The 14,169-nt window shown below is 48.3% G+C and overlaps 1 protein-coding gene across 1 annotated transcript; it reads right to left on the bottom strand.

Moving 5' to 3' along the window:
* Positions 1 to 302: 302 nt before the first annotated feature.
* Positions 303 to 9,225, bottom strand: CHGB (chromogranin B). Its single transcript, XM_032103478.1, has 5 exons — positions 9,113 to 9,225; positions 5,409 to 5,452; positions 4,230 to 4,323; positions 1,762 to 3,452; positions 303 to 680 (listed from the first exon to the last, which is right to left on the bottom strand). The coding sequence occupies exons 1-5, from the start codon at positions 9,159 to 9,161 to the stop codon at positions 597 to 599; spliced, it is 1,962 nt and encodes a 653-aa protein (XP_031959369.1). The 5' UTR covers positions 9,162 to 9,225; the 3' UTR covers positions 303 to 596.
* Positions 9,226 to 14,169: the final 4,944 nt, after the last annotated feature.

The following is a 14,169-nucleotide window of genomic DNA, read 5'->3' as shown; positions in this document are numbered from 1 at the left end:
CTGGCTGCATTTCACCAGCGGTGACACTCATGGTCTCAACACTGAATCCCAGTTTTCCAGTGTGCCATAATCCTTGTAAAGTGCAGTGAAAACCAGTAAGGAAATGAGAAATTAATCATTACTGAGATTTCAAATGCCTTCTTCCCTCTCACGCTCATGCAAACTGGTGAACAAAATGCACAGATGGGCTCCTTGTAACTTCTAAGGGATATTGGTGGAGTGCCACTGTTCTGTGCACAATCGACCCACCTGCTCCAGCTCACTCTGAGATAACCCCATCAGCCACATGAACAAGGAGAAGGTTTGGTCCAAGATCAATGGTTTTTATTATTGCAAACTCAGACAAATATATTCCTGAAGAACACTAACACAATTATCTCCAAAAGCATATTAAAAATACCTGCCCACATGAAAGGTTATATTACTAAAATTCATGCCATTCAGGTCTTGGGAGCATAACAGCAAATTAAAGACACTTTCAGCTGTGTAAATCACTACACGAGAGTGGACAGGGAATAGAATTTCCTGGGTTTAGGACAAACAACAATCCAGTGGCAGTGAATTTACCACAAAACACAGGTATTGCGAGGACACCTTCAGCCTCTCCTGAGGCTGTTAATCTTCTCTGCTATTTTCTGCAGCTCCAGATCCATGGTGGCCAAGTTTTCCAGCTCCTTTTCCTGTGAAAACATAGAGAGCGTTTTACACATCATTAACACTGGCAAATGTTTTGTTCCATGGAAAGGAGAGGAAGGGCCATTTCTAAGGCAGATTCTGTCCCGCCACTTCCCGGTCCCTGAGCAGAGGGGTGTTAACAGCAGTGCAGCTCATTCTTCGGCAGATTGGTGCAATTCCCTGCTTTGGACTGAACTGAGGCTGGGGAAAGCATGTAATTCTGAGAGCTGGCCCTAATTACAGCCTAATTACACCCTTACCCAGTGGCGGCCTCCTGCCGTGTCACAGCTGCAGGTGCTGTCCCTGAGAGGTCCCCCAGCAAGCACAGTGTGCAGCGAGGGCACAGCTCCACAGCCACAGGGAGCAGGAGAAGCTTTATGCAGCCAATTCTTTACTATGACGACTTGTTAACACCAATTAACATCTGTATTAATCAGTGTCCAGCCTCCACTGCTGCCAGCACAGCTCTGTGCGATGCACAGATACAGTGCCACACTCGAGGAAGATCTGGCTGATGGGATCTAACTGATGGGTGTTTTCCAGGATACCAGAGCAGAACAAGAAGTCCAACAAAAAAAAGAGGATTCACTAGGTGTGAATTACACACATGAATTGGGCTGACAGGTGCACGGCAGGTTCTGCTCTGCAATTCCAGCTGGGAAGTCCATGGACAGCTGATTTCACTCTAAACACGCAACTCACTTTACACCTTTGTATTTTAAACAACCCGACAGACCAAGTGGTGCTCGTCAGCTCCCCCTCTGCTCCTGCTGCAATGGCACCTTAGTTTTGTCCGTCTGTAGAGCCTCGAGGGAGAGGCAGGGCCCAAAGAGGAATAAAATCTTTCCCTTCCTGTCTTGCAGCAGACAGGAGCTGTCTTTCTCCCACAAACTGTGCCCTTGGGTAGTTCACCAAACTTAAAAGTTGCGCTGCTCGAAGAAAGCAGATTTTTAAATCACTGAAGATCTGCTCTCAAAATGTGACTTAATCTTGTTTGTGTTTCTCCATGCAGTTTCCCAGCTACCTTGGGAACAGATTTGGAAGTGTGCTTCCCCCAGCTTTTCAGAGAAACTGCTGTACACATACCTCCTCTTCCATCAGGGGCCTCTGGCTTAGACTCCTGTCATTCCCAGCTATGTGACGTTTCTTCAGGTCTTCTCCAGAGCTGTACAGCTCTGGGAATTCAGCAGACTTCTTCCTGTAGTTCAGAAGTTGTGCAAGTTGATCCATCTTGTTGTACTGCCTTTCCACATTGTATCTGTTCGTTTTGCCAGGATTCCTCTTCTCGGTGCGCCTGTGGTTCAGAGCACTCTGGATTTGCTTTTCTGACCACCACTCATAGTCATTGTACTCAGGGAAAAGGCTCTTCTCACTCAGGGCGGGCCTGCCTTCCTCCCTGCCCTCCAGAAGCTGCTCCCCTGCACTGTCCCTTTTGTCCAAGTGCCGGCTTTTCCACCACAGCAGTGGGTAGAAAGGCCTGTAGGATGCTGCAGTTCTCTTCTCTTTCTCTGCAGGGAGATGGCCTCTGTACTCCTCCCTCTCTGCGTATCTTTCCTCCTCTTCATTTTCCAGCTGGTCACTGCTGTGATGCTTCTTCTCCACCTCCTCCTCCTCCTCCTCCAGGCTGTCTTCAGTGCTGTAGTGCCTCCTGGCCTGCCCCTTGCGCTCTCGAGCGTAAGCCTTCTGTGACCCTTCCTCTTCCTTGTTCCGTAAGTGGGATCTCCCTCCGGCACGACGCTGCTTCTCCTTGCTGAGGTACCTGTCCAGCTCCTCCTCATTGCCATCGGCAAGGTGCGTCCTCCCCTCAGAATGGTGTGATCCATCCTGGAGTCTCCTCTCCTCACGCCACTTCTCACTGCTTTCCTCGCTGTGATGATGCCTCTTGTTTTCCTCTTCCCTGCTCTCCTGGCTCTGCTGCCAGCTGTCCCTGTGCTCCTCACTGCCCTGCTCTGCAGGCCTCTCCTCCTGCAGCTCCTCCGGCCCGCGCTGCCCAGGATAGCCACCCTTCTCCTCAGACTCTTCCTGATGTTTCTGACGGTGCTTCCACTGCTCCCAGAGATTGGCCTCCCCTGGGTGTGATCCCCCAGCTGGCTCCCCCCTCTCACCCTCATGGCCCCTCTTCTCTTCATAGGAGTCACCCGCTCTGTGCTTCCCATGATAACCTTGGGATTTGTAGAGTTCCTTTTCCTCCTCTCTTTCTTCACTCTCCTCAGATTCTTCACGCTCCTGCTGGTGGGAGAAACCACGTTCCTGAGACTCATGGAGGTATTTCTCACTCCTTTCTTCCTCTCCCTCTTCACCTTCCCGAATTTGTTTGTAAGGGCTCTGCATTCCCTCCTCCAGGTGCCAGCGGCCCCTGGGGCTCCGATCATTCCCACCCCGGAACTCCTCCATGCTCACGCTGTCCGAGTGCGACTTCTTCTTGAGAACAGCAGTCTCTACATCTTCACAACACTTGCCCTCTTTGCTTTCCTCTTCCCTGTGGTAATTCCTCTCCTCCTCTCTCCCAGTTTCCTGATAGTGCTTTTTCATTTCTGTGTGAAGTGTCTCATCCTGAGCAGGCATTTGGTGTCCAGCTTCCTCTTCCTTGCTTTTACCTTCCTCATGAGCAAGTCTCTCCTCATCACCTCCTTCCATGTACTTTTTAGATTCCTCTTCTGCCTGCCTTTGTTCTTTCTCCATGCTCCCAGTAGGATGTTTTTCAGTCTCTGCTGGGTCTTTGGGATGCCTCACTTCAGGTTGGTTGTTTTCGCTTCTCTCTCTGTCATTTTTATCACCTACAGTAACAAAAGCAGCATCATGGAGTGATCCAACCCTCCACCGAGGTGTTATTTCAAAGAGATAACTGGCTTCCCACAGTACCAAGGAAATTTGGACAGAATTGATTTCTTAATTCTGTTTTTAAAATCAGTAATTTGCTACTGTTTTGTATGCTTGCCTGGAAAAGGATTAACTAACTAATTAACTCCACTTAATTAGGCATTTTACAAGTTCCCCTGGAGTTTCCAGAATAATTTTCCTTCTTTGGCTTTTTTGTGATCACATTTTTAGTATTGAATTAAGCTAGCTCTCATTCCCATTAAAAATCAATGGGATCTGGAGTTGTGTTCAGTTCTTTGAATGTCAGGCCCTACCTATCACAGATGCTTGTTCACAATAAAAACAGAACCATCTATTCCAAGCTACTCAAGGGGTTTTTAACAAATTTTAGAAGTTCTAAATTGACTGACAAAAAAAAATTAAAGAAATCTCATGCTTTGCAAAGTTATGCTTCATCTTCTCAGGCTACCTAAAGAGTTTGTCAAGTCCTCTCAGACCCTCCAGGTGGTTCAAGGAGAGAGCCACATGTGTCAGCCAAGAATCCCTGACAATTCCCAGGTCAGGCTGTTTGTTCTTTGAGCGAGACAGACTGAACAGAAGGAAACCAGAGTTCTGGCACTGAAATTTGGAGGCACCAGTTTCACACAGGCTGAAGTAACAGTTCACCAGCTCCAACACCAGAGAGAAACCATGCACCAAATTCCTTCCCCAAGTTCAGATAATGTTGTACTTACTTTTCTTCAGGATTTCTTTGCATTCAGGATTAATGGGGGGTGCATTTGGCTTAGACAGAGCATTAGACAGAACCTCCACTATGCACCGGGTTACCTGGAAGAGACAAAAGAGGAGAAAAAACCCTCATGGCAAAAATGGAAACTTTACTTCTGACCCAGCTGGTAGAAAAGCCTGTTTGAGATTAGAGTTCAGGCTACTATTGATGAGTTTTGAGTAATCCTGTGCATTTGGGCTTTGCTCCTCACTCCCATACCAGCAGGAAGAGAACAGACATAAGGTCTTTTTATCTCCCCTTCTGTTTGCAGAGGCTCCTTTTGTACCTTTTAAAATATTAAATACCCTACTCAGTACAAAGGAGAGTCAAACAACAAGTGATAACCCACCCTATAAAATAAATAAACACAACACACATTTAAAGGATGAGGATTATCCTGTAGGATCTGTCCAAATGAGGAAGGACTGCCAATAAACTAAAACACCTCTGTATCCTCTGTAAGGGATACACCCCACGCCTTTTCACGTGTGTGTGCTCCAAGTCCTGCCTCGTTTTTAGCACTGAACATTGAACTGGATTGTCTGGAAGCAGAGAAAATGGATTGATGTAGGGAAGTCACACAATGTGCTCTAATTCTAAGCACTACCAAAGTAGCTCCTCTGTATAAAATGATTTGCAAGTGCTGAAGTTGTTGGTGTGAACAAGTGCTCTGCTTGCTGGGGGTACAAGAGCCCCAGGTTCTCTGTGGGGATAACTGGGAGGAGACAATGGAACATTTATGGAGCCATTTGTCTTTTAACTATTTCTGGTTATTACCAGGTGTTTAATAATCTAAATGATCACAGGACCAACCAGTGCAGGGGGTCTGGTGTCAGGTTAAAGGGTCTGGGAGCAGCTGATGGCCTTTATTGAATCACACAGGGTAAGATCTCTTTCCAAAGCAGGAGAGGAAGGACTACATTAGAAAGTCTGTTACACAGTTGGTAACTGAAGGTATTTCATCTTTCTCCAAAGCTGTCACCTCACTGTTTACAGTACAATAACATGTACTGTGTAATATTTCATAACCCTTTTCAAGCAGCTGTACAATGCAGAGTTTCACAAGTTTAAAGAGTTTAAAGACAAAACATGGAGATCACATCACTGATACTTTCTTAGGTTGGTTTGACAAGCAGCTACTCACCATTTCTTCAGTACGGTCTTTTTCCACTGGAACTGCACTGGCACCTGGAAGAAAAACCAATTCTTAGAGACTCTTTAATACAGGCATCCCTGACAGGAGTCCTCAGACAAATAGGTCTGATGAGACAGCTTGAGTTTTGGGTTGGCCAGTCGACTAAACCAGGCACATTCCACATCAAATCTTTCTTTATCTGGATGGAAAAGCCATGTAAAATTGAGGCATAGCAACCCTTGTGGCACTAAAGTAATACACACCAAGAGTAATCTCACCCACAAAAAATGCAACACCAAAGCAAGCCACGCTTAAATTCCAAAATGGAACCTTACTTCTAATCAGGTCCTTACATAGTTGCATCTGTTTGATGGTAAAAAAAAATAAACCCAACAAGCAAAGCCTGTTTGCACCCCGAGGATCTTTCGGCTTCTTGAAGAAGCTCTATGTGCACCCCCTGCCAACAGCAGACCATTCTTCATGACTTTAAAGCAGCTACGGTCCCAATCCTACTGGAGAAATCCTGTCTCACTTGAAGGCAGCTGCTAGAAGGATGGAGAGAGTCAGAAGGGACAGGAAAATTTCCATTCACTGAGTGGCCCATAATCATTCCAAGAAATAAGCAAAACCCCCTCAAGTCTCAGTGGAAAACTACTCTGGAAGGGAGCAGTACAACCCATCCCTCTCTCTCTGTCCTGAGGACACATGGGATAACTCACACCTCCTTACACCAGTTCTGTTGTACCTGGGCCAAGGAATTTGCTTTTGGAAAGAAGCTACTGCCAATAAAACCTCCGTGCTGCCTTATTTTGCCATCACTGCTGCAGTATCTCCAGCTGGTTAATGAGCTTGGCTGCTGTGTGTTATTAATAAACTGTGTCAGTTCCCATCCACCTGGAGCTTTCCAGGAGGGAGGTTAAGCACCTCTGCCAGCCACACAAGAGTGTGTGGAAGCAGGGCCTGTTGTATCCTGGCTTTGCAGGCCTCCCACACGGTGCAGGATCACAGCACACAAACACACAGCTTGGAGTGCAGCTCTGAAGCCCTTACAGGGGTCAGGAGAGCCCTAAATACAACCATGACCTCTCTCTGGCTGGGTCAGTGAGAAACCTCCTGAAACAGGTGAACACACAGCACATCATGGAGATAAAGGAGGCCAGTTTTACCTTTCAACATCAGGAGAATGAGCACTGCCCCAAGGAAGACAGGAGCACTTAGCCTTGCACTATTTAAAGCAACACAACCTTTATTCTCTGTGCTGGCAGAGGAAGCAGACATCCCCTGGAGCACTGACTCAGAGTATAATAGCTGAACATCATACAATAATAACTCCTGATATTTCTGTGGACTCCCCCAAACACATACAGAGGAATGTGCTTCTCCAGCCCCCATCCCTTCCCTGCATATACAAGGGCCATCAGAGAAGGGAACCCACGCAAGGATAGCACAGAAGGGATTCCCCTAAAATAGCACTGCATCCCTCCCCCAGCATTCCCCCAGTGCCAGGTGGTGTGTGAGGGGAGATGGTGCTGCACAGAGCCAACCTTCTCCCCCATCTCTGGCATTCAGTGCTGACTGAGGCAGGCTCTGAGTTCCTTTACTAACCCAGTATGCAAATAATTATCACACTGCTGCAGCCCACCCTGCTGCATGCATGGAGGAGAAGGATGCACATAATGGGGGCAGGAGACAAAGCCCCTTCCACTAAAAAAAGTGTTACCCATAAAAAGACATTCTCTCAGTCCCACAGGTGTTGGGGATGCTGCTCCCAGTCACCACTCACATGTAAACACAGGTAGGAGCCCCTTTACTGCCTCTTCTTGGCGAGGCTCCTCTCTTCCTCCAGCCCCTGAGAAAACCTGACGGGCACCAGGGAAAACGTCTGATTTTGTCCTTTTAGTGACGCAGCCACAGCACCTCTCCTGTGAGTGACACCAGACAGAGCAGACAAACTCCTGGACTTTTTTTGCTACTTCAGGCCACCCCCTGAGTGCTGTCAGTGGCACGGGAAGACAAAGTCAGGTTGTACCCACTGCCTTTGCTGTGTCACTCAAAAGCTCACAAGACCTTGGTTAACAGTGAAAGCCAACGTGCACAAAGAGGGAGCATCACAACAATGTCAGGAGAACCAAATGGCATTGGACATATGTCATATTAACCTGTCTGCAGAAACAGAATGAGCCTCCAATCCACACCAGAGCCTGAAATAACACACTGAGGCAGCTGCTCTGCCAGGGCTGAGCCAGGAAGGCAGTGGGGAGCCAGCAATGCCCCACTTTACCCAGGTGCTGGCAGTGCCAGCCCACACCAGCTGGCAAGAGCTCCCTTGGGGCCACCTGCCACCTGAAGGTGCTGGCCAACACGGCTGCCTCCCTCTCCACATGTGCTCAGGAGGGGTGAAGCCATCACCCTGACAGGGACAGCAGGGTCAGGCAGCAGGGCACCAAGCCATGGGCTTGCAGGAACACAGCAGACGGGACCACTGCGGGGTTCCAGAGCAGAGCAAAGTCAGAGCACGTGCCAGTATGGAAACCTTGCACCTGAGCACACAGCAAGAAACAAACCACAGCCCCACAAAGTAAAGCTAAGCCCTGGGTCTGCCTTACCCTCCTGAATCAAGTCTGCCCAGGCAGTTACAATCAGACTATTACAATTTTGACTAAGTGCTGCGAGTTGATGAATATAATGAAAAATGATGATAAGTTCAGGACAATTTCACACGGTTTTTGCTTTTATCTCCAAGATTAGAACAGATCTTCGGGTGGGTCCCTGATGAAATCCCCACATGGCTTTGTTTCATCAGTGCAGATGACTCAGTGCAGTGTCATTCCTCATCAAAATGTCATAGAGTCCTCCTAGGCAGGATCACTGAAATTTTGGCATATTGATTTGCAGAAGGACTAGAAATCTCTTGAAGTTAATGTTTGACCAATTCAACATTTGAAAGCACGACAGCCACAAAGGATGTAAAGTACCTGATCTGTTTGATGGCATAAACAGGAGAAAATACTTGGTAATAAATCCCTATAGAATCTATAGTATTAGTGTGGGGAGCTTCTCTGTGTTGGGGTCTTTCCCCCTCATATTCCACCCTCCCTCTTTGATTTCAATAAAGGCACTTGAAGGCAGTCGACTTCCTCACAGTGTCGGAACAAGTCCCAGAAGTGTGGAGACTTCTAACAGACCTAAAGCCAAAATACTCAACCCAGAATGACACCGACTCTTTCAAGCAATGATGTAAGTATGCATAAAACACTATAGAGCCAAACCATCACCTCTTTCTATTGTGCTTAAGGTTCATTTCACTGTGGAGTCTGAGTATTTAATGCCGCGTGCAAAAAAAAAAAAAAAGAAAAAAAAAAAAAAAAAAAAAAGAAAATCCTGTTAATTAAAGCTGCAGAGTCGCTACTTTGCCATCACCTCCCAGCATCCAGCACCGGCTGGCAAAAATCCAGCGGCACCCTCGTAACGAAACGGCACCGAGAAGTCTTTGTGCAAAGATGCCGTACTGGGATAAAAATACAGGCGGAGCGGCCGGGGAGCCCTCGCCCAGCGCCATCCCCGCGCCCCTGCCCCACCGCCCCGTCCCGAGGGGCGACCCCGGGCTGCGGGTCCCCGGAGCGAGCCCCTCCATCCCTCCACCGCTCCCCGCTGGGGCCGTTCCCGGGCCGCTCCCCGCCTTTCCCGGCGGGATGTGCCCGCGCCCCGCTCACCTGCCAGGGCGGCGGCCGCCAGGAGGGCGAGCAGCGCCCGCGGCCCCATGCTCGGCTCTGCCTGGCTCGGCTCGGCTGCGCTCGCTCGGCGGCTCCGGCGCGGTTTAAAAGGGGAGTGGGGGCGGAGGAGACGGGCGGGGGGCCCCGCCGGGAGCTGCGTCACTGCGAGCCCCCGGGGGCGGTGCCGCCGCCGCCCCCGCGCCCCCGTCCTCGTCCTCCACCCGCGGCCCGGGACCCGCTCGGCCCCGGCCGCCCCCTCCCCTCCAGAGCAGGGCAACTTTCTCACAGGCTGGGCAAGCCGAGCTCATCTTCCCTTCCTTGGCAACTACCGCAGCCGTCCCTCCCGCCCCCCGCCTAATACTTCCAAGACCCCTGTACATCCCCCCGCCTCGCCGTGCCTCGGAGAAGGGGGAAAACGGGGCTTCCCTGCCTTTTTCTCCAGCTCAGAGGATGCGGTATCATCCTAAGGTCTTTCCCACCGTCAGAGGATGCCGAGCCTCTACCTACAGGGAGGAGGTGCGGTAACCCATCCCTCTTAAACAGCTTCCACAAGAAACCACCGCCGCCGCGCTTCCACATCCCTTTCCGATCAAAGCCTCTTCAGGTGCTGCTGCAGCCTTTTCTTCCTGCAAGGTTTTTGTCCCTTCCCCTCCCCTCCTTGCTCCGTCCTCTCACAGCCTCCCCCCACAACAAACCCAGACCCAGAGAACGACTGGGAAGTGATCCCGGTACTTATGTCACCTGGTGAGGGAATGACACGCAGTATTCCCCAAGAGTTCTACCAGGGAAATCACTGCTCTCAGCAACCATCTCCACAGGCAAACCTCTTATTTACTGTGATGATGCTCTGGGGAGCCAGAGGAAGCCTACAGAGATCAAGTTTTACATCGTTTCCTTTAACAGCCCCCGCTGTCCCAATTAGTCCTTAGTGGAATAAAAAGCTTAAATGACAAGTTAAAACGAGGTCTCCATAGAGGAAGTATGAATGCTCCACCCAGCTCCTTTCAGAGCCAGGCAAAGACCTGAACTCCTTTTGGTTTTCATTAACCCTCAGAGGATCATCTCCAATTTTATGCGCGTTTTCAGTTTTCTTTTTTGTTTGTCCTCAGAGCCAAGCACATGGCCCTCTAATTGCCAGTGCTCCTGGAGGACAATGGATCTATACATCAAGTTGGCAGCTCCCTCTGTTACCATTCTATTGTCCATTAACAATGCCAGGCTGCTACAACCATACAGCCTTTAAACACAGAAAACAGGACACAAGCACAGTGCTCCAGTCGAACTCACGAGCAGCTTCGTCGGTGCATAAAGGAAGCAGGAATTCCAGCTCCGTTTGAAGCCTGTTTCAGGAGACAGCCTGGAAGAGGCAAAGCCAGACACTTTGCTCACCTTGCATTCAGTTTACAATTTCTGCAAAATAACAGAACCCAGTCACCCGGGCACCACGGAAGGTAAATCATGTGCAACATCTCCCGATCCCCCCTCCTGCATGCTGCTCCTGTACTGCCTATGCCAGCCCCATCTCCACAGGCAGATGCTTCTTTGCCGATCTCCAGCCTTGGCTTTGGGAAGTCAAGAACCCAATTCTAAACTGAAAGATTTCCCTGTCTCCAAGGTCCCCCTGTCTGTGTAAGGACTCAGCCTGGCCTCAACCTCCTCAGCTGCTCATGAGAAAGACTTTTTAGTGAAACATTTGCCTTTTATGTGTTCTCTGCTTCTGCAGGCATGTATGTTTTGCCATCAGTTACATCAGGGTCGACTTGGGAGCACCTTTACACCTTCAGATTTGATCAGATTCCAGGTTACAAGGATTTGCAAGTGTTGCAGGAGATCCGTGACAGGAGTAGGGACGGAACTGGCTGGAACATATCCAATTCTGTCTTCAGGGTAGGATTCCAAAACAGGATCACACAGACTTTTCTGCCAGCACTGGAAAACCAGAGCATCCAAGCATCTTGCGCACAGTTGATTAAGTTAGCCTCTGTTCTCAAAGCAATGTCACTTCACATGGATTTTCACAGCCAGGTATCAGCTGGAATGAGTTTCTCTGCAGATCAGGAGAGAGCTGTGAGTGCACTAAATCAGGATTACTGCAGGCAAAGGCACATTTCACTTGATCAGCTGTGAGTGGCACACCCCAACCTCCTTTCTCAGATGTGTCAGTACTCTGATTGCAGTGACATACCCGCCTCACAATGTTGTGACAATCTATTGCTCTATGAATAAACAGTATTTATCCTGTGGGATTCTCTCAAATACAAACGCTTTAAAAAAATCACACATTTGGCTCATGCTAGAAGCTGGAACTTCAAAGGATGACAAGCAAATTTCTGTGCCTGAGCTTCTTCTAAATTGAGAGGAGACTGCATGAGGAATATGAGGATTGCTCTGCTAATTAGATGTGCTAGTGGGGATTATCTTCATTCGTGGACGCCAATTAGCTTTCATGGCATTAAAATACCGCAGCCCATTTCATGAACAAACTCATCTCTTTCATTCAGAAGCTGCTAAGAGGATGGGTCTGGAGAAAGACAATTGCACCTAAGGGCCACCATCTATCCAGTTTCACTGACTTTCAGAAACCTTGTCACACACAGTGCTCACTGCAGCCTAAGGGATAATGGAGCTGCACAGCTGATACATTTTTGGGTCATTCTTCCACAAAAGTGAAACATGACTGTCACCACCTGTGGCCTTAGCACTGAGCTGCAGCTGAGAGACAGAGGAGCTGTGAAGAGACCCTGTGTGGTACAGATGGGTGATTTCTGTAGCATGGGCAAATATCTTTTTTTCTTTTCTGTATTTATAAAGCACCTCACACTGTGGGGTTTTGTTCATGCCAGGCGCTCTTAGGCAGTACAGAAACAGCTGCTAGAAACTGACTTCTAGTCTTTAGTGTCAAAGACTCTTCATAAAAAAATCTGAAGAATTTATGGGGTATTTCTGTTTGTGAACCTTAAAAGTTCAGTCCAACTCTTCTTGAATTGTCTTTCTCAGTCTTCTTTAAAAAAAAAGCAGATTTTGTTCACTTGTAACCCTCTTCTCTTCCATGCAGGACCCTTCTAGCTCCTGTTTTTCAGTGATGTATCCATTCCACAGAAATGAGGACAAATATTATATGGCCAAACTGAAGAGAGGTTTAAAATACGCCTACAAGGCATAACTGTTAAGTGATATGAAAAACACACGCACAGACTCTGTTGTGGTCTTTGGAAAAAGCCCTGTGCTACCTGATATAAATCCTCAGGGCTTCTGGATACACTCACAGGCTACAGAACGGAAGAGAAGAAACCACCAAACCCAAAACAAAGCCAAAGCCGAAACAAAGGCAAGAGAGGGAAGACCAAGTATAAATACAACCACTTCTCCAACATCCCAGGTTTTCCATAGAATTTTCCCATATGCTGCTGACACATACCTCTCTTCCTCCCAGCCATCCTTCTCTCAGTTTGTTAGCTCAGATGGCAGAAAACTAGATTATGCTGCAATACAAAAATAAGTTTAAAATACATAATAAATAAATAAATAGCATACTTAGGGGCCTGGGGCACAAAGGACAATTTTTCCATACTGCATTCAGCATGAAGTGCCACTTCCTAGGTCCTTCCCTAGTAGTGACTTGCTGGCATTGTTTGCTCCAGGCAGTAAATGTAACTTAGCTCCTGCAATTCCACTGGTAAATGTCTCCATGGGAAAGATGACACTGCTGGGACACAACAGGCAGATTTCCCCCTGTAAGACAAAGCTGGAATTTGCCTAATAATGCAGGCACCACTGGGACTTTCAGTCATAAGGCTTCATTTTTTCTGTGCTGCCACTTCTCACCTGATTGTCTGTCAGAAAATGATCTTCTAGACTCCAAGTCAAAACCGACCTCTCCAGATGAATTGGGCATCAAGCTAAAATGCAGCTTTTGGATCTTGAGCAGGGGCACAAGAAGCCCTGACATGATTACTCATGGCTTTACAAATCTGGCTATGACTAAACCTTCTCCCAATCTCAGCTGTCACCAAGTTGCCTTGCTGACAACATGTTCCGGTTTGGCCAAATTTAGAAATATACATCCTCTGAGAGAAGGCACAACCACCCCTCCCCCCACCAGGTTCGGGAAAAAATAAATTTTCCTCGAAGGAAAGTGAAGAAGATAAAACTATTTATTTAACAAACACACGGGAAAGGAAAATAATGTTAAATGGTAAAATCTTTCGCTGTAGAGGAAAAACCTGGGAAAGTGTTCGAGTCCTCCCTTTGGTCTCCTTGGAGCTGGGGCTTGGGCCGGGGCCAGGCCCTCTGTGCCCGGTGGAAAGTCCTCCCGATGTGCTCTGATGTTACAGAAATCAACCAGTCCAGTAGAAAAGGGAGAAAATCCGAAATTCCAGAGAAGGAAAAGTTCAACTCTCAGCCTCTCTCCGGAGAACAAGAAACTGGAAAAACTGGCCAAAAGCTGACTGGAAAAGCTGCAAGCCGGGTGCTTCCTTGCTCCCCTGCCCCAGCTGGAAAAAAAAAGCTGCTATCTTTATGTGACCTTGAACAAGTTTCAAACTGCTTTGAGAAAGTTTTGCTCAGTTTTTTTCTTCCCCCTCTCAGGCTCAGTTCAGAGGCATAGAGAGGCCAATAATTAATTTCTGGGCATAGGGCAGCGATATGGGATACACATCATAAGGTCACCCCAAGACACAACAGAAGCAACCTCCACAGCCCCAGGCACCTCCTCCTCTAGAAGGGGGAAAGTGTGAGCATCCCAACACCCTCCTGACCAGACCAGGAGTCCTGGACAACAAACAGTGCCCAAGAGCTGCCAACACATCTCTCTGGGCTGGCTTTTGGAGGCCTGGCATCACTGCAGGACTGGAGTTCCCAGGCAGCTGATGACCAGGGGGAAGCTGGAGATTGCTGGGGCATCTCACCCTGCAGGCTGGGCACAGCTGAGCTGCACACCCAGGTGCTGCCCCAAAGAAAGCCCTTCATTAAACAATCCCTGCCCAACACTCCCTGCCCTTTTTTTACTCACACTGGTTAATTAACCTCCTTGGTGAACTTTGGGGCTTCTGCATCAG

This window comes from Corvus moneduloides, chromosome 3, assembly GCF_009650955.1.
Source record: "Corvus moneduloides isolate bCorMon1 chromosome 3, bCorMon1.pri, whole genome shotgun sequence".
NCBI lineage: Eukaryota > Metazoa > Chordata > Aves > Passeriformes > Corvidae > Corvus > Corvus moneduloides.
The sequence above is the reverse complement of the archived record's forward strand: the minus strand, read 5'-3'. Positions and strand labels throughout refer to the sequence as shown.